We start from the raw sequence: 18,712 nt of genomic DNA, 5'->3' as shown, positions 1-18,712 counted from the left end.
ACATTTTCCACATTTTCCCAAATGTTATTCTGAGACCTATGCTTTCTATTGTCATTTTGTGCATCAGTTGAGGTTGGTGAAAGTCAAGAAAAATGGTCCTTAAGGGGCAGAGCTTAGTGGGTCCAAAAGAAAATACACATAGACATACAATATATACTAAGTATATTTACATAAAACATACGAGAAAAGCAAGCAAGTATAAGATGACAGTTATTGTATGTGGTCCAGTTTCAAGAGAAATACAAGCAATACTTTAATCAGACAGATGGCGAAAAATGAGGGAAACTATAGAGTCGACAAAAATCAACTTTCTTATTAATAGTGATTTTTGTATCAAACATAAAAACCATGACTTTGATTTCAATTTTGTCTAAATACGAGCAGAAAAAAAATGATATCAAAGGTGTTGAGGAAAGAACTGGTCTAGCTGTGTTATACAGAAGGTTAAAATCTTAACTGGATGCGATAAACAAGGCAATACACTAATAATTCATTTTCAAGTCTTCCTTTTTTCAAATTAAGTACAAGAACTGTATTTGTTTCAGAATTCTACTTGACCAAGACCATTGACATGCAGCTACTTTCAGAGAAAAGATGGGATGGGATGACAATGAATTTACTTACGAGTTTGAAATGAAGACTGGTAGTTCTAGGTATCCTGGTTACCCGTTGTGGTTTTCAGCTGCAAATGACAACGTCCATAAATAATAGTAGGGTAAATTTTAACCTCGCAGTAGCTCGAGTCCCTAATTTGTGGGTTAGCGTATAGGAAAGAGTTGGGACAGGATCCAACCGAGCAAGATCTGAACGGTGTATGGCAACCGCCCATTTACTGGGGACAATGATTATTTTGCTGATCGCAGATAGGAATGACCTGATGCTTCAGAAGTCCGAACTCTTTGGCAGTGGTAGATAATCAGCTGTGTTTGTTTGTCTTCTGAGTTATTAGCAGATCTCTAGCTGCTGCACACTACTACTTTTTTATTCTTCTTCTCTTCCTCTTCACGTTGATGAAGGCAAATGATAATATCATAGTCGAACAAAGCACTTACACAAGAAACATGTTCGACCCTGTCATGTCCATCTTTTCAGGATAAAAGACAAACAAACAAGAGGAAACAACAACTAATATAATAGCCATGCACCAGCACCAACAATCACAATGAACCAAACGACTGAATATCTAAACGACCGCTGCACTGTGTGGTTTAGGTAAACAGAAACAAAATCTGGTGCGATCAGACTATAGTTCCTCACCGTTAATATCCCACTTTTCACCTACATTCTTCAAAATGTAGTATGGTAGTGTTCGAAAGCCTGGTAGCCACTATTCGCGATCTCCTTGTCGATATCACGATCCCTTGTGAATAAACAGAGCGGTAGTATTTGTCATTTTCATGATCGAGACAAAGTGGGCGGATCCAAAATGTCATACGAAATTGATCGGACCCGCCCAGTGGAAACATTTGGGACTCTCAGGCTGCCAGAAGAATGAGCAGATGGGTAGTCGGGGTAACTAGTAGTAACAAGTAACCAAGCAACAGTCATTAGTCTCTAGCGCTTCTTCTTCGGCTTTTTACGTATAATCTTAGCTGTGTGTGCTCCGAGTGTACCTTTTTATTTCACTTTCTGCCCGTTTGCCTTTCAAACAAGAGACCCTAATGATGACAACATCTACGAGTTCCAAATTTCGTTTCCCTAAAGAACTGCTAGCAGCTTTAACAATTTGCTGTTTCAAGTTATTGAAATATGGAGAAAACGCAGTGGATGACTGTCTGTTATCACTTACCATGTTCCACTGAATCAGACATTTCATAATTCACTGTCTCTGGAATTTGCGTAGCGCTGTATATGCATGAATTAATGCACAAGTCTATCATACTGGCTGAATTCATTCTCGTCACCAGTGAAGTGATGTGCTGCCATATACACAGACATATTGTGTATAACATACAGACGTCTTATTGGAATCCTTAATATAGCGAAGGTAAATATATGTCTCGCTTTAAGACAGTGTTACCGCATATTATTGTTGTTGTGCATAATAAACGACCTTGCGCTAGCCATTTAATCAGATGCAAATGAGTGTATTTTTTCCACTTTGCTCACTTGGATTTTGGACCCTTTCATTAGGCGTATTTATTTAGTTGTAGCTCCTTGGAGATAATGGGCCGTTTTAGACACTGCGCCCTTAGGCGGGAATAATCAAGCAGTCGATTAATCTTATCTGCGATAACACAAAGTTTGTATCTCCTGCAGACTACTACATAGAGTGTGGGAGTATTTAACGGGGCTTGTACCAGGGAGATGGAGAATTGATACCCTTTAAAGATAACTTGTTTTAATACACGTTTGATTGGAGTATACGACGTACTGTACACACTAAGAAAAGTAACTTCAACTTTGTACCTTTAAAGGTGCAGACCAATGTCAAACTGGGACCACTCTTAAAGGTGCTTCCTTTGTGACACTGGTCTGAAGGGTGCAAAATTGTACCCGTAAAGGTGCTCCCAGTAAGACATTGGTAAAGGTGCAAGGTTGGACATATTTTTCTTAGACTATTATTCAAGCCTTGGTCTCTTGTTATAATTTATAGGATTTACACCATGCGGAAGTCCTATCAAAATATTATCGATGAATATGGAAACATTTTGAAAAGGGGGAATCTGACGGCTGGGTGAATTGTGCGACTGAACAACAACAACAACAATAACAACAACAACAACAACAAAAATGAACCGACAAGTCTGTGATAGGTTTTGTCTTGACGTAATGAGTGAAGTATTGATATGTTCAATCCCTGAAAACAATACGCTCATTTACCTCTCCGTATAAAGAATTTGACAATATATTTCATTTTCGTCTTATTTTAGTTCAGATGAAAGCGTATTTATAATGATTTTTGCTGAAGTCCGAGACACACCCACCTAAATAAATAAGAATAACAGTTCCTTTTGTCAGCCTGTATTTCGAAGGGATCAAAGTTGATACTCATTGTGATAACTAATCACTATTCATCAGTTCAAACCAGATCCACTTCATGATAAACACGCCACTCGAAATTACGAGCAGTATACATCATGATAGTACATGTACTATCACAAGTCATTCTGATTAAAGTACACAGTGATTGTATACACTACCTCGAACATCATCATGCTGATTATATGCTAAATTGCTATAACGGTTATCATTGACAAAACGTTTTGTTTTTACGTGATGGCAACTGAGGAACCAATATAAATATTATGTTCGTAAGTAAGGAGGCATGGTATACCAACTGCCTTAGCTATTCACAAAATGAAGTGCAAACGTTGAAGACAAAGCGCATTGCATATAGGGTAACAGACTCCCAACCACTGCATAGGGGAGCCGGACCAGGGACTTTGTTCAAGTTCAAATTCAAGTTCAAATTTATTCCGTTTTTCCACAGTAAAATCATTTGTGAATGATAGTCACTATCAATCGCAAAATTTGTGATTGATAGTCCGTGGATTGTCCTGTGAGAAAAAAAATAGCTCCTGTTATCAGTCCCGTTTAACCTCATTATTTTCTTTATTGTCATTAATATCTTTTCATCATCATAATCATCATAATGTATTGGGCATTGGTATACACTAACGAAATGACCTAAGAATCATATTATACAACTATTTTTAAATTGATCATGGGACGTTTGTCGTTCTCTTCAAACAATATTGTGTAGATTACGATTCTGTTTAACGTGAGGGATAATAATATGCACATGAAGAAAGATTATACATTGTGTGGGTGATAACATGACAAAAGAAAACGCAAAGGACCGTCAAATATACAAATTCGACCATCCATTATTCATTCTATCACAGACTCAAAGACAGGAAGACACAACGTTTAAAAAGGTTAGTTAAAAGGGTTGTTTAAACATTTCAATTGAATCTATTTGTTTTCATCCTTGAAAAAGAAACTTACAACAACTGCCAGTATCAAATTCATTAATCATTATAATGAAAGGGCAAAAGGAATACATTCCTCTTTTTTAGAGCACACTGAAAGAACGTGTGGCCTATCTCCTTCATAAGTCAGGGGAAATAATCTAAGAATCTACCCATAACAAAATACATGTCGGGAACAAGTCCTTGAAGTGTGTTCTGAGCATTAAAAAAAAAGAATATATATATATATATATATATATATATATATATATATATATATATATATATATATATATATATATTCATTCGTGGAGATGGCGATGGGGAAGGGGATTCTTTGCATTTTCTTTTGATGGCACCAAGGAGATACTAACATATACCTTCTTGGTGACATGACGTGCGTTGTGGTCGTCCTTTCCAGGGACAAAAGGATGGTACGAGTTCACCAAACTTTTAAAAACTCCCAATCTTTTATATGTCCACATTTTTCTCAGTTGACCTATTTGATTGTCTATTGTTGAACACAATGTGCAAGAGGTAAATGCTCCCTCAAACAAACTGGCCCATATTCCACAGCGTACATTTACATTTATTTTTCATAAAACCGACACTTTTATACGGAAGCTTATAAGTGCTAACCAGATGACGAGATAAGACTTACGAGCCATCCATGCTCACGTTCAACCCGATTGACAGAAAAGAGTGTAGGGGGCGCTATGACACACAGTGTTTCATTGCCTTTAAAGATATACGGCACTATTATGTGCCTCAAGGATGTTCATTTTCAAGCGAGAGATTACACAAAATCCATGTCCATTTCTGTCAATTTCACTTACGGTCAAAACCATTTTCTTCATTTTACCTTTGCATTCTACAATGAGAATCAACAGCACCCCTTAATGAGATATTGTTTGCTGCGTTTGTTTGACTGAAAGTTTTCTCCCTTTCTCAACTTGACCATGGAGTGATTTTCCCTTTTCCCCTTCAAAGCAAGAGGGGACTGATGGATGACAAAACATCAAGTTTTCTTTTGAAATTTCTTCGGCAAACCACCCGCTTCGTATAATTTCTTCGGGTTTAGCTTTTTGAATGAAACTGTGAATGTCACCTTGAACTCAGACGACAGAGGGACTGCCAAACGACATCCTGTGACGTAATATAAACAATCTAACCCCAATCAATGAAAGAGGAGCGAAATAACTATCCCTACCCTCGTCACAAAATCCCTTGTCTTCACTGGTGTAACCAAAATTGGTAGTTCCCCCAAACCTCAGCTCTCCCGCCCGGCCGAATGGGTGCCGAAAGCGTTCCTAGTCTACTGAATCCTTTCAGAAGTCGAATACCATGCAAATACGTACAAAATTCCCTGCTTATTGCTATGTGAGGCAAGGTAGGTCGACCGAAATGGAGCACACGCAGTATTCCCCTCCTCCCTCGTTAAAACTGCTAAACACGCAGAAGCACGCATTATTATCAATCATTTAGGCCTAATTCGGAAGATTTAACGTTACTTAACTTGGCAAATTTGTTAACTTATTTATGAAATATTAATACTCTTTTTTTTTTTTCTTCTTCTTCTTCTTTTTTTTTAAAGTCCTTCTCTAACATCTCCCTGTCTAATTACTGCCAAAAATATTGAAGGGGACAGCAAACTGCTGATGGCTTGGTATGTGGTAATTATTAGGAATGAAGCGTTGTCTTTTGTCAAAGCAGGTAATTAAGAATTGTGTTCTAACTTTCCAACTGACTTAGCCGGTACGGTGGCGCTATCTTGCGACCACAAGACTTGCGACCAGCGACGCGACGCGACGCGAACGAGTGGACGTGCGATGATACAAGATGTGTTGTTGTTTAGCAAAGATCCTGAGTGTAGGCCTAGCTGTCTCTAGAAGGACGCAGATAGGTGTTTCCATCCAGCAGAGACCATTGTATTGAGAGAAGCCATTCTGAAGGGTAAGATGCAGAAAATGATCCTCATAATCCTTATAATTTTCGGTGTTAATGACCATCCAGGCACAGGGTTGTATCTAACGGTTAGTTGTATCTGGAATCTCCCTGTTATACTAGGTAGGTGTCTGCTCATAGTCCCACATGAGTATAATCACGTAGGCTCTACTTGAAGTACATGGATGGTAAATGGTGGAATAATAACTCCACAGCTCCATCATCTTCCTTTGCTCTTGATTCTTGAACTACCATTTTGAAGAGCCCTTTAGCTCTAACTGCTCAAGTATTAGACCGAAGACGAAAAAACGCTCTGTAACTACCCATATTGCTCGATACGTTTTGATGTATTAAATTTTATTAACGCTTGAACTGAACTGTACAGTATAACCTCGAGCAGCCGGAATCCCACTCCCCAACCAGCACAGCACAGCCACAGGACAGACTTCTTTGCCTTCCTTTTGTGCGTAATGAATGTAATAATAAGAGTCATATTGACATCGGTCTTGGTTGCATTAAATATGAATGGGCAATAGGAAAGAAAAACATGTCAAATGTTGCTCTCTCACAAGAATTCCTTCTGCTTTACTTCAGTTATGGTCTGTGCCAGGGGGAAGGCCCAAGGGCTAGAGATAGACCTACATTGTCCATGTTCTTGTAATGTAGATATGTTGTTAGGTGAGAAGTAGGCCTGCTAGAAAATTTGATAGATTGACTTTACTACTAGCATTCTTGTCAATTTGCAGAGCTCATTTTCAGCATACAGTTTAGATTGTTACTCATTGTTCTTTCCTCTATAGTGAATTAAAATATATGACTTGTTTTTGTGACACTTTAGTTCAGCTCAGAATTTGCTAGCATAAGACATATTTTGTGGCTTTGATCATTCATTCTGCCCAAACTTGTTTGCAGCAGATAATGAAGCCCTGTTGTAACAGAGCTTTTCAAACCAGAGTTACCTTGTACCGAGACAATATCGAGGCAAACTTTTTTTTTTTTTACCTTGCCAGTTCAAACATTCTCACAAAATGTTGCTCGCATGTTGTCACTGTAGCGGGTTTTTTCCAAATTTCTACCATTGCCAGCTCGGGTAATTACCCCAACATTGCCCTGATATCACCCCGAAAACGCTTCTGTTAAAATGCTGTCATGTTAACATTCCTGTGATACATTCAACATGAATGAGCAATAGTCCAAACAGAATGAAACTATGCTTGCCGACCACATGCATGGATTGTAACCACCCCCTTCATGCATGAACAAGTATGAGTACTGGTTGTTATGGAAACATTCCAGAAGGAGGTTTTTTGGTGTTTGTCTGTTAAAAATGGCACCCCTCGCTCTCTCCTGTAGTTTTATTGCCCGAGGCCAGGAATTTTATTCTCTGGACATTGTCTCGACGTTGTCAGAGTAAGGTCTGTTAAAACAGGGCTTCAGACAGGTTGATTTGTAGTGCTGTTAGCCAAGGTTTTGGTGGAAATGTTTGACACAGTATGCCATATTGCACTTATCATTCACCCAGTAGACCATGGAGCTCCCTACAACTTCTGCCCCAGTGAGCTCCCGGCCAGAGTCTTCAACCAGCATCACCTCCGGCCCCGAAGCTGCTACAGCATCTCAACCCACAGCATACGCCACTACCAGTGGCAGCAGTGCGGCGACAACAGTGTCTCCTGTGAGCGTCAGCCAACCAGTGACAGTGCTCGGCAAACAAGTGGTAATCTTGCACATTGCTCTGCTTATAAATGGGTCAATCCATGTCAAATCATCCAGTGCTTGTCACCCGACCCCCTCCGATTTTCTTAAAAATCGCACCAAATGTTCCCCAAAGTGTCTGACGGAAAATCCCAAAATATTTTGCCCCAAGGTCAATTGATTGCTAAGATACAGCCTCACATAGCAACCGGTGCGCATTCCAAAAAATTAGTTAAAAGAAAATTAGGCATTTTTGATTGACTGTTTTAGCTTGGATATTTATGCAAAAGTGTTCATTATCTGGAAATTGAGAGAACTTTATAGTCTTTGCAAGAAAAACTGACTGTGACGCGAAATTGACTTTTCGTTAACGTGCACAAGGTCACCGAAAAAGGTGTTAAATGTTAATTTTGAAAATTTTAATGCATATTTAGAAGCTAATATCTTCCACATTTCATCACCTTAGGTTCTAAAATATTATGCTGTTGAAGGCTTTGACTTGCTCAGTAATTTTGAAAAAAATCGGCGGATTCATGATCACCGTTTTTACGGAGAGCGCCCTCAAAGTTGACAAAAATGAAAAATGTGCCAAATTCAAGGTCACGGATCACCCTTCGTCCCACCTAGGAATAGCATCAATTTTTGTATATTGATAGACATTTACCTATATTATCTTGGGTTACCAAAGAAATTTTGCTCCCAAAATGTTCAATGGCAAATTTACCCCACCGAAAATGGTTGTAAACGGCCAAATTCCCATGTAATATCACATATTGGGTTTAGAGGACATTTCAAATGTCCACGCTTTCAAGATGAAAAGCACTAGCCCTTTGATATTTGCAGTAGGGATAGCCTGTTATACATATTTTAGTAATATATACCACAAAACACTTTTATTACATAATAATGACCTTGAAATTTAATCCAAAATTTGATAAAAACAATAAATCGCTCCATTTTCCTCATTGCACTGCATATAGATATGTGTTTTGAAAGACTTTTCACAGAGCAATATTTCAAGAATTATGAAAGCTGACAGCCTACCATATTAAGGTTCTAAAGTATTTGTGCTCTTCTTTCAGATTTTGTATCAATTTGATCATGAATGTTATACCCTTGACCTTGAAGTACTTCTAAAAATAGCTGTAAATTTGTAAACTACAAAGTACACACACGACAGGTGTTTTATGGCATGGTATACTTGTGATTCTTCCACAAACACAAAAGCTTTTTATAGTGTAAATGTTATATACTGGAATTAATCTGTACATGCTTGCAAGATATGTTACAATAAATTGCTTTGTTCTGACAATGACCCTCAATTTATGACCTTCAAAATCATGAGAAATGCCTATTCCTCTCCATAAAGACCTGTATTAAAGTACGTAATAATAATTGATAATTATGAACATTAAAAAATTCTTATTCTAGCCGGTGAAACGCACATTAAAAGGACTGAGAGTCTTCTTTTTCGGGAAATTTGTTCTGTACCTAATGAAAACTTTCAAAATCATTTCAATTCTTATGTATTTTCTTGTTTTTGGAATTTCTTATGTATTTCTTTGTTTTTTATTTTCTGCAGCATAACCATGTTTTTTTTTTTTATTGGAAATTGTCACAGCTCACTTTTCTACCATAACTAGAATAGAATTAACCAATCAAAGTGATAGATAGTAAAAATGGTCAAGTTTTTATGAGTTTCACCACAAAGCACTGTTTTCCATAGGAAATGCACACAAAATCACAAAATATTACCATCCCCTTTTTTGATTGAAATTGAGGGTCATTGTCAAAACAGAGTAATTAATTGTACCATATCTTGCAAACACGTATAGATTAATTCCAGTATACAACATTGACATCATAAAAAGCTTCTGTGTTTGTGGAAGAATCACAAGTATATCATGCCATAAAACAAATGTTGTGTGTGTAATTTGTAGTTAACAAATTTCCAGCTATTTTTAGAAGCACTTCAAGGTCAAAGATATAACGTTCATGATCAAATTGACACTAAATCTGAAAGACGAGCAGAAATACTTTAGCACCCTAATATGGTAGACTGTCAGCTTTCATAATTCTTGAAATATTGCTCTGTGAAAAGTCTTTCAAAACACATTTACATTCAGTGCAATGAGGAAAATGGAGCGATTTATTGTTTTTTTTATCAAATTTTGGATTAAATTTCAAGGTCATCATTATGTAATAAAAGTGTTTTGTGGTATATATTATCAAAATATGTATAACAGACTATCCCTACTGCAAATATCACAGGGCTAGTGCTTTTCATCTTGAAAGCGTGGACATTTGAAATGTCCTCTAAACCCAATATGTGATATTACATGTGAATTTGGCCGTTTACGACCATTTTCGGTGGGGTAAATTTGCCATTGAACATTTTGGGAGCAAAATTTCTTTGGTAACCCAAGGTAATATAGGTAAATGTCTATCAATATACAAAAATTGATGCTATTCCTAGGTGGGACGAAGGGTGATCCGTGACCTTGAATTTGGCACATTTTTCATTTTTGTCAACTTTGAGGGCGCTCTCCGTAAAAACAGTGATCATGAATGCGCCAATTTTTTTCAAAATTACTGAGCAAGTCAAAGCCTTCAACAGCATAATATTTTAGAACCTAAGGTGATGAAATGTGGAAGATATTAGCTTCTAAATATGCATTAAAATTTTCAAAATTAACATTTAACACCATTTTCGGTGACCTTGTGCACGTTAACGAAAAGTCAATTTCGCGTCACAGTCAGTTTTTCTTGCAAAGACTATAAAGTTCTCTCAATTTCCAGATAATGACCACTTTTGCATAAATATCCAAGCTAAAACAGTCAATCAAAAAGGCCTAATTTTCTTTTAACTATTTTTTTGGAATGCGCACCGGTTGCTATGTGAGGCTGTATCTTAGCAACCAATTGACCTTGGGGCAAAATATTTTGGGATTTTCCGTCAGACACTTTGGGGAACATTTGGTGCGATTTTAAAGAAAATCGGAGGGGGTCGGGTGACAACTTTTCTGAAAATTGGATGATTTGACGTGGATTGACCCAAATGCTTTAATTTTGCTCTGCAATAAGCATTTTGTTTGTTTGTTTGTTTTTGTTTTGTAGTTCATTTGCTGTTTTTACCTCTGCTCTGTAAAGAGTGATTCCATTCCACGTTGTTATCCCCAGTTAATGTTAGTCCTTACTCGTACATATGCACAGTGTTTGAATTGTAACTTACACTCTTTGAAGAGTACATGGTATTGTGCTAGGAAATGTATCTTGTATTTCTTCAAATATATTACGAGAAATCCTGTAGTGACTTATGTAAAACAAGCAAAATCTATAGAAACACACCAAATTTATTTTTGCATGAGTTCTTGTACATAGATTTCTGCAATGAAGTCATCATAGAATGCACTGGAAATTATTTCCCTTGTCTGACAAACCTATCTTAACAAGAAAAAAAAAAAGAATACGAGACTTGCGAATTCTCAACGTTTTAAGAACCTCATTTAAAACAAAAAGTAAAAAATAAAAGATTTCAACTTATTCAGCACGTGGCATACATTTATACTTCGGAATGATTTCCATTAACACTTTTTGTACTTGACAAGCCTGGGAAAAAACTGAGACAAAAGTAGTGACTATGAATTTAAACAAAATGTCATCAGGGCATTGACATCATGCGATTTTTTGTTCTTGTGTTAGCTTGTCTGTTTTTCCTCACACCTCATTTCCACCTGTTCCCCTTTTCTCCCACCCCATCCCTGATCTTGTCAGGACCTGAACCCAGCAGCCATGGCCGGACTACGCTCGGCCTCCCCTTCCCCAAGCGAGGCCAGCACGGGGTCCAGCAACCACTCCCTGGACCTGATGCGCTGCAAGAACTGCAGTGCGGAGGGCTGCCAGGAGGTCCTGGTGGTGGCTGGCAAGAGGCGAAAGGGACCCTGGATGTGCAACTACCACCGCAACAAGACCTACAAGGCCAAGAAGAAGCAGAAGGATCAGATCGCTACCTCCATGCAGATCTTCAAGAAGAAAGTAAGCGCAGGGCCGATAGTGGACGCAGATACACACTTTTGTGTGGTGAATGGGAAATGAGGGAGAGATTGCTTGCTATGCCTTTTCAAGAACCGGGGTTTCTTTTTTTGTCTTTCTACAAATGTCCTTTATAGTGCCATCAATACAAGAATTTTTGTTTCTAAGTTCCACCTAATTAAACACACTATTCTCTCTAAGATTAAGGTGAACCACCCATCCAATGCTAAGAAAATTGACAGAATGATGCATATTCCATCAACGCTTTGTCTGCAATTGTTGTTGTTGAACAACTTTATTTTCTAGGGATTGTGCTTGAAACTCGGGAAACATGCCAATATATTTCAGTTGCTCCAAGGAATCTAGTATTTGTGTAGGCATGCAAAATGTGTGCTCATTTTTGGTGTAACCAATTTTCAAAAGTACTGACCTTCATATATTAAGATTGAATTTGGTATTCCGTGTCTGTGGGATTTCATTTTCTGTGGCACACATGAAAGAGATTTATTACACTAATCATTGAAGGTATTGAACTTGTCTGCATTGTAACAGAAAAAAATTCCTTCTTCGAGTTTGAGATTGATAGTTAAGTTTTTGCTATTAAGACTTTGATAGTGGGGAGGAATCCCCCACTAAATGCCATATCTGGAGACCAGTATGTATTTTTCATGCCTGTGCTTATATGTTATCACACAGCAAGAAGACAGCATCCCCAGGTCCGCCAACCTCCAAGCCCTCCTGAATGGAGACCAACCCCCACCTAGCGATGGACTCCCCAGACTGGATCAAGTCCTCAATGAGAAGAAACTGGTATGCCTGCTGCTTCTGTGCCCATCATCTAAATTGTAAAAACCCTGAAATTAACTTTTGTGATCTGGAAGAGCATCTAAAATTATTCAAATAATGCTTTCTGAATATATGAGGATGTGAAGCTCTTTATGAGTAAAAATAATGATCAGAAGAATGTTCCAAATTGCACTAATAAGTGTATGAGTATTTGTCTTGTGATTAGACTCGTTGACAATCACTTTGGACAGGCATCTATGGCACAGATTGGATATTTTGGTGTGGATAATTCTTTCTGTGGTCACTCAAGCTCTCTACTCGAGCTTCAATAATTTCATAACAGCTGTAATGCACACAAAGAAAACATGCAGACACAAGCAGGGCACTTAGGATGTTCATTTGGGAATATGTATAAAATGTGGGGTATAAAATGAATTTCTGTAAATTATAAATGAAACAATGTGAATCATAGTTTAGGTGCCTCGTAGATGCTCTTCCATGTCATTTAGTTAATTTTCAATGTATTGAGAAACTGCCGTTTAGCAAAGCAACCAAAAAGGATGAATTTAGAATATGACATTATGACTTAGTGTAATAGATGGCAGAATTTTGAGAGACCTCTTTGGATTATTTATGTAGAAAGGAGAACGGCTGAAAGATACAGTGCATTTGTAGGGCCTATATAGGTAGGCCTATTGTCTGTAGCCAATATACCAGTGGTACAAATGCAATGTTTATAATTGATCTATTTGCTACAGTTTGTTTGGTTGTTTTTTTCTCTCTTTTTTTTCCCCCCTTCTTCATTCTGGAAGGTATGAGAAAATGATTGCTGGGCAGGTGAGATATTTATCCATGCTTAGTCCATTGACTAAAATGAGCGTGAAATAGGCATACCTTTTACATGTGGGTGGCAGTGCATGATCATTATTGGATACCCATTGGTGTATGTGATGTGTCATGCACATTTATGCAGACGGAATTAACATAACCCACGGGTTGACTTCATATTACCTTTGCAAATGTGGATCAATAAACCCAAGCTTCATGATTCATTCGTGATTTCACCTTCATGTCGCATCCTATTCAGGCTCTCCTGCGTTCACCGACCATCATCAAGTTCCTGAAGGAGAGTCAACAGCAGCTGTCCCACAGCCACCAGGCCAAGGCCCAGACCACGCCTACGTTGCCAGGGGAGAGGGGGGAACATGTGCACCTCATGTCTCCTCACTGAGGGGGATGAGGAGAGGTGGTACAGGTGTTTGACGAGATGCTGCCCATAGAGGGCGCAGTCCGACAGGCCTCGTTTTGCAGCAGGATTTGAACCCAAATCGTTTGTGCAATGTGCCTACCCCTGCTTGGACCGACTGCTACGAAGAGAGGGCTGCGTAACGGTCCGAGATGGGGCGATGCCTTTAGTTCACCGTGTATCTCAGTCACTGGCCACAGCCAGGAATAAGAACAGATCGTAGGCAGTGATGCAAGGTATGGCTTGCAGTGTCGTGCTGTTATTGCTAAGCTGCATCACTTTTAATGCATCACCATGGCTGCAGAGCCTATTAACTTGTCTTCATTACCTTACTTCGCCTGTTGATAGACACATCATGGGAATGGGTGTCTAGAGTCAGTCTTGGTAGGATCTCCCTTCCCAAATTGAGTGTGCATTTACCACGCTGCTCTTAGCAAAGATCTTGGCAGAGAACATCTCCTAGACATCATCACTCTTCCTGTGAACAGTTGCCCCACCCCACAGTGACAAGCCTTCACCGGTGTGTAAAACTAGAAAAGCACTCGGAGAGCGCAGACTTCCGCCGAGCCGGCAACTCATTTCCACCTACACACGCATGCAATTTCCTCATACAGAATCCTTCTTGTTTACATCATCAGCTTCCAGCTGTGCGGCGCCTCCCCAGAGCAGAGCATGTGCTTTAGTGCACATATGTAAACCTCCAGTATGCACAGCTCGAACTCCTAAGTTCAGTGACCTTGTATGCCAAAAGATAAAAAAATCATTCAAAAATCCATAAGAATTCCTGCATCACTATCAAAATTTAAATATTTGTTTCTTGTGTTATTATCAACTTTTCCTGTAAGTTTCATCCAAATCTGTTGACAAGTTTTTGAATAATTTTTTTCAAACAGACAAACCAACACCAATAATCACTGAGCCTCTTCCTTCCTTGGCGGAGGTAATAATGGAGCATTATAGCGTGTTCTACCTGCCTTTGATGCCAGTCTGCCTGAATGCTCAATGAGTCTCTTTTCTTGAAAATGTCACTGTACAGCACTTGCAGTATGTGTTCAGTGATTACATTTTGATATTTCAATATGTCAGTTCTCTTGTGATATCAAATGTTGACTGTATATTCCAATTGTCACAGTAACAATAAAAGGAGAACACTTCTGTTTCACCACTTAACAGAGTGACCCTTTGTGCAGACCATGATTTATTAATGATTAAGTTTAAGATGACTGTTACTCACTTGACAGGTCATGTAGTGTATCTACACATAGGGGACTGTCATCATGATGAAGTTGAAATTTTAAGGATGTGCCAGGTTATTTCTTATTCAGTTCCCGGTCAATTATCATTGCAAAAGTAGAGAAGAAAAAAAAATGTGTGCAAATGAAACTGCATCTTTTTTCACTCCTTATTAGCAACATCTTGATCTTCACAGAATTGCACATGTACAATGATAAAGGGGAAACCCCTTTATAATGAGGTCATCACGACTGGCGACTTTGCCTTATTACGTGTACCTTGTACACGTACTAGAAATGAGATCAGATGAATACAGTACCATAGTGGAAAATCTAGACTGCCAAGTACACCTTGTTACAAGCAATACTTTGTTATAAGTGAGCTCTTTATGGTTTTCCTGGACCCTGATTTATGTTCTAAGCAGGCACAATATGTGTTGTATAGGCCATATATGTGGCAAGTCTAATGTTTTGCAAATCGGGACTCCCCAACAATTTCCTAAGTGGTTAAATTCGCAATCGTAGGGTCCAGTAATGATTTGAGGAAACGTACATGGACATGTTGCATTCATGTCAAGATCAGGTAATTTCATGTGATTTTACATTTGCGAATAGCACCAGACTTGGAAATATGTGGCTTAGTCAGTATTTGAGTGTACAATTCCTGTTTGATCAGGTGAACATACTTCTTTGTTACAATTATCTTTTATTTACAAGCCTATTAAACTTCACAGTGGAAATGGCTCCTTGCAAAAATTATGTGTGCTGATGGTACACAGAGTAGAAAATAAGAATAAAAATTGAAAATACAGAAACATCACTGAGGAAAGCAGAATCTTATTTTGGGCCTGAACACCCACTGTTTATTCAAAATAACTAGAATATTCCATTCTAGTCACAATTATTATGAGATTCTGTACAGAGACGAAATAGCAACTCATTCATACAACAAAATGAAAATTAAGTTGACTCATACACATATTAGACAATCTTACTTTGGTACTGAACTATCTAACTGACCAGACCAAATTTACAAAGCTGTCTCATGCCCCCCCCCCCCCCCAATCCTTTTTCAGTAAAATTCTTATACACTCGGCTCCTTTCCCTATGATAAATTCTTGATGCAAAGAACACACATATCTGTATTTCCCACCAATTCAGTGCACACTCCATTAGTTCTGTGTGTTGATCCCTGCTGAAATACAGGTTTGGAAATCATATCAAGTCAAAACAATAAATTTGTAAGAAATGGTACACTGAGTGCCCGTGGGATTCAGGGATTTATGAAAATCAGACAGGGACCCCTGTTTGAACGTCCCTCTCATGAAGGAATTACAAACAAGTAGGGCCTACATTGTGTATGCTGATGTAGGAACACACTAAAAAACTTCAGCAGAACAAGACTGCAAACATGAAACACCTCCACAGGCAAAAACACTGTATGACAATTCCATGCCGTAGGGTGTGGTAAAGACCGGTCATTTGGGGTTCATATTTGATGTTCATGAAATCCATGATGGTGACAATGATTATTAAAAGCCACTGAAATAATCTCATTAATTTCACCCGTCATCATTTACTCAGAGTTGAATATCTAAAAGTTAGTGGGAAATGTGACAGCCCTATTAGACATTTAAATATCTGAAGTATGAAACATGAAGTCACTGGCAGGGGCATCTCATAAATATCAAATGAGTGATAACAAATAAAGTTGAACAAATTTCCAGTTGAAATCCTGTACTGAGAACTTGCACTGAACACTTGCACTAAACACTGTTTTTAAATAATAATGACCAAACGAACTGAGAAATGCCATGTCTGTACATTTCCACAGGTGGTATTCAACACTGTTTTACAGAGTTAAGTGCATACGTTGAAAGAGTGCCCACATTCTAATAGAGTATCTGGCTGACAACTCTATGAACTTTGCACAACACTCAAGTGATTTTAATGTAACTCTTCAACAATTTTGTGTGTCATTGCGCAGCTATTTTTTCTTTTTTTTAATTTCTGGTCAGATTTATATTTCATCACGTACACATGTATAAAAATAACTTACAAAAACAAAATAATTGCAAGGATAAAATCTCTGTGTAAATGCAGTTGCAATAAATTTGTTCACATCCAACTGAAGCCCAACTTGGTGTTTCTGTCTCTTCTTTGTATCTTGGTGTGCCGAGTCAAATGTGTCCGTGATGAAGACTACAGCTTGTCATGACCTTGTCAACGAGACAAATGAAGACAAAGAGAGCTACATCTATGTGTATGAAACCTGCATTAACGTTAAAGTGCATATCAAGCAATAACAGAACCACACAAAAAAGGAGTGGGGAATAAACTTTCAAGGGAAACCTTTCATATGCTTTTGAAAATATTAACTAATTTTGTTGTTCTACTGTTGTTTGGACTAGAAGTCATACCATTACTACAATAAGGAATATTCTTTCTATGATTTTCGTTTTTCTTCCAGATTTTCTGTTATTTCTGGTTCCAAATTTCAAATTTCCCATGTACACAAGACGTAACAAGCGTAAGCAGACACAAACATACACTTAAAGGGATGGTACAGTATTGGTGGAGATGACAATTGGGCTTTTAACTTTTTGCAAGACACCAAGAAAACACTTATGATATAGTGCAGAGCATACCATTTTAAAAGGAATTCAAAGTTTATTTGACGAAAATCGGGTTTGGAATGACTGAAACATCCAAAAACAAAGAAAAACAAAGCAATCACAATAAGGTGTGGGTCCAACACTTTATTAGAATCGTTCTGTTTTGGATATCTCAATCTCAGCCATTTCAAGACCAATTTTCATCAAATAAAAGTTGAATTCCTCATAGAATTGCATGCTCTTTCATATTTCATTAGAAGTTTCTCATTATTTCACCAAAAAATGTTAGAAACCTGAAATTAAGTCTCAACCAAAACTGTACGATCCCTTTAGCCAGTATACAATGTCTCCATTTCACATCAAACATCACTAGGCCCATTTGCTGTGTCATAGCAGGAATAGTTTTACATTAGATTTGTGTGTTTACTGTCTGAAATGGATGTTGCTTTATTTTACCGGGTATGCACCATGTGTCCACAACTTCACACATACATGTGTGATGGACAGGTCAAGGTCCAAGCTGTTAGTCGTATCATACCTTGCCTGTATGCACAATGAAATTAATTCACAAGGACTCCAGGGAGCTGAAGGAGTTTATATCATCTCGTGAGATGTGTCATCCAACTGGATCACTGAAGCCCTAACTTCAAAATAATAGCAATGACGACTAAACCTCACTCTACTGATATGTCATTCCTGGAATGAATGGGGGAGCAGTCACTTAAATGCACTAAGACTTGCATTAAAAAAAAAAACAACAACAACAGCAACGGAGCAACAAGAATAAAGAGTGAAATTATGAATATAAAATATTCCCCTATGAACTTGACTGCAGTACAAACTATTCTGATCTGGAGTACAAGTGCACAGTGCCCACACAAACTCCACAATGATGACTGTCAACACTATAAATACCAATTACCACCTGCCTCAAAACATCCCTTCATATACATTTCTTACACGACTTGTTTCCTCATTTTCTTAAATGCATGGCTCACTGGTTCATGTTTATTGTGCATTTTTCTCATCATGTCCCCGTTTAAAGGTTGCAACCTCCGCTCTTCAACTGCACATCAAAATTCCTGGTGTAGCACGCAGTCAGCTCTGTCCACATGACAACACATATCCTCTTCAGACACACGTCAAAAACAAGCATAGTGGGTACTTGAAGTGCACACACTATATTCCTGATATTCAGAGCGGGTTTCTGAATACATAAATGTGAAAACCATGCCTGTCAGTGCCTAT

The 18,712-nt window shown here is 38.2% G+C and overlaps 1 protein-coding gene across 2 annotated transcripts; it reads left to right on the top strand.

Moving 5' to 3' along the window:
• The first annotated feature begins 5,781 nt into the window (after nt 1-5,781).
• LOC140234936 (regulatory factor X-associated protein-like) lies at nt 5,782-14,937 on the top strand. 2 transcript variants are annotated; one of them, XM_072314976.1, is made up of 5 exons: nt 5,782-5,867; nt 7,381-7,575; nt 11,328-11,588; nt 12,282-12,395; nt 13,459-14,937. In XM_072314976.1, the coding sequence occupies exons 2-5, from the start codon at nt 7,387-7,389 to the stop codon at nt 13,600-13,602; spliced, it is 708 nt and encodes a 235-aa protein (XP_072171077.1). In that variant the 5' UTR covers nt 5,782-5,867; nt 7,381-7,386; the 3' UTR covers nt 13,603-14,937. The 2 variants fall into 2 exon arrangements, with proteins under 2 accessions (XP_072171077.1, XP_072171078.1); XM_072314977.1 differs by having other exon boundaries at nt 5,796-5,867; nt 7,384-7,575.
• The last annotated feature ends 3,775 nt before the right edge of the window (nt 14,938-18,712 follow it).

This window comes from Diadema setosum, chromosome 11, assembly GCF_964275005.1.
Source record: "Diadema setosum chromosome 11, eeDiaSeto1, whole genome shotgun sequence".
Lineage (NCBI taxonomy): Eukaryota > Metazoa > Echinodermata > Echinoidea > Diadematoida > Diadematidae > Diadema > Diadema setosum.
This window is presented reverse-complemented; position numbering and strand designations above follow the sequence as displayed.

What these genes read in the sequence shown, in the direction of transcription:
- LOC140234936 (XM_072314976.1), top strand. Translation starts at nt 7,387, where the DNA reads ATGGAGCTCCCTACAACTTCTGCCCCAGTGAGCTCCCGGCCAGAGTCT. An exon ending in TGCAGATCTTCAAGAAGAAA is followed by an intron (nt 11,589 to 12,281) that starts GTAAGCGCAGGG and finishes GTTATCACACAG; the next exon opens with CAAGAAGACAGCATCCCCAG. An exon ending in TCCTCAATGAGAAGAAACTG is followed by an intron (nt 12,396 to 13,458) that starts GTATGCCTGCTG and finishes CATCCTATTCAG; the next exon opens with GCTCTCCTGCGTTCACCGAC.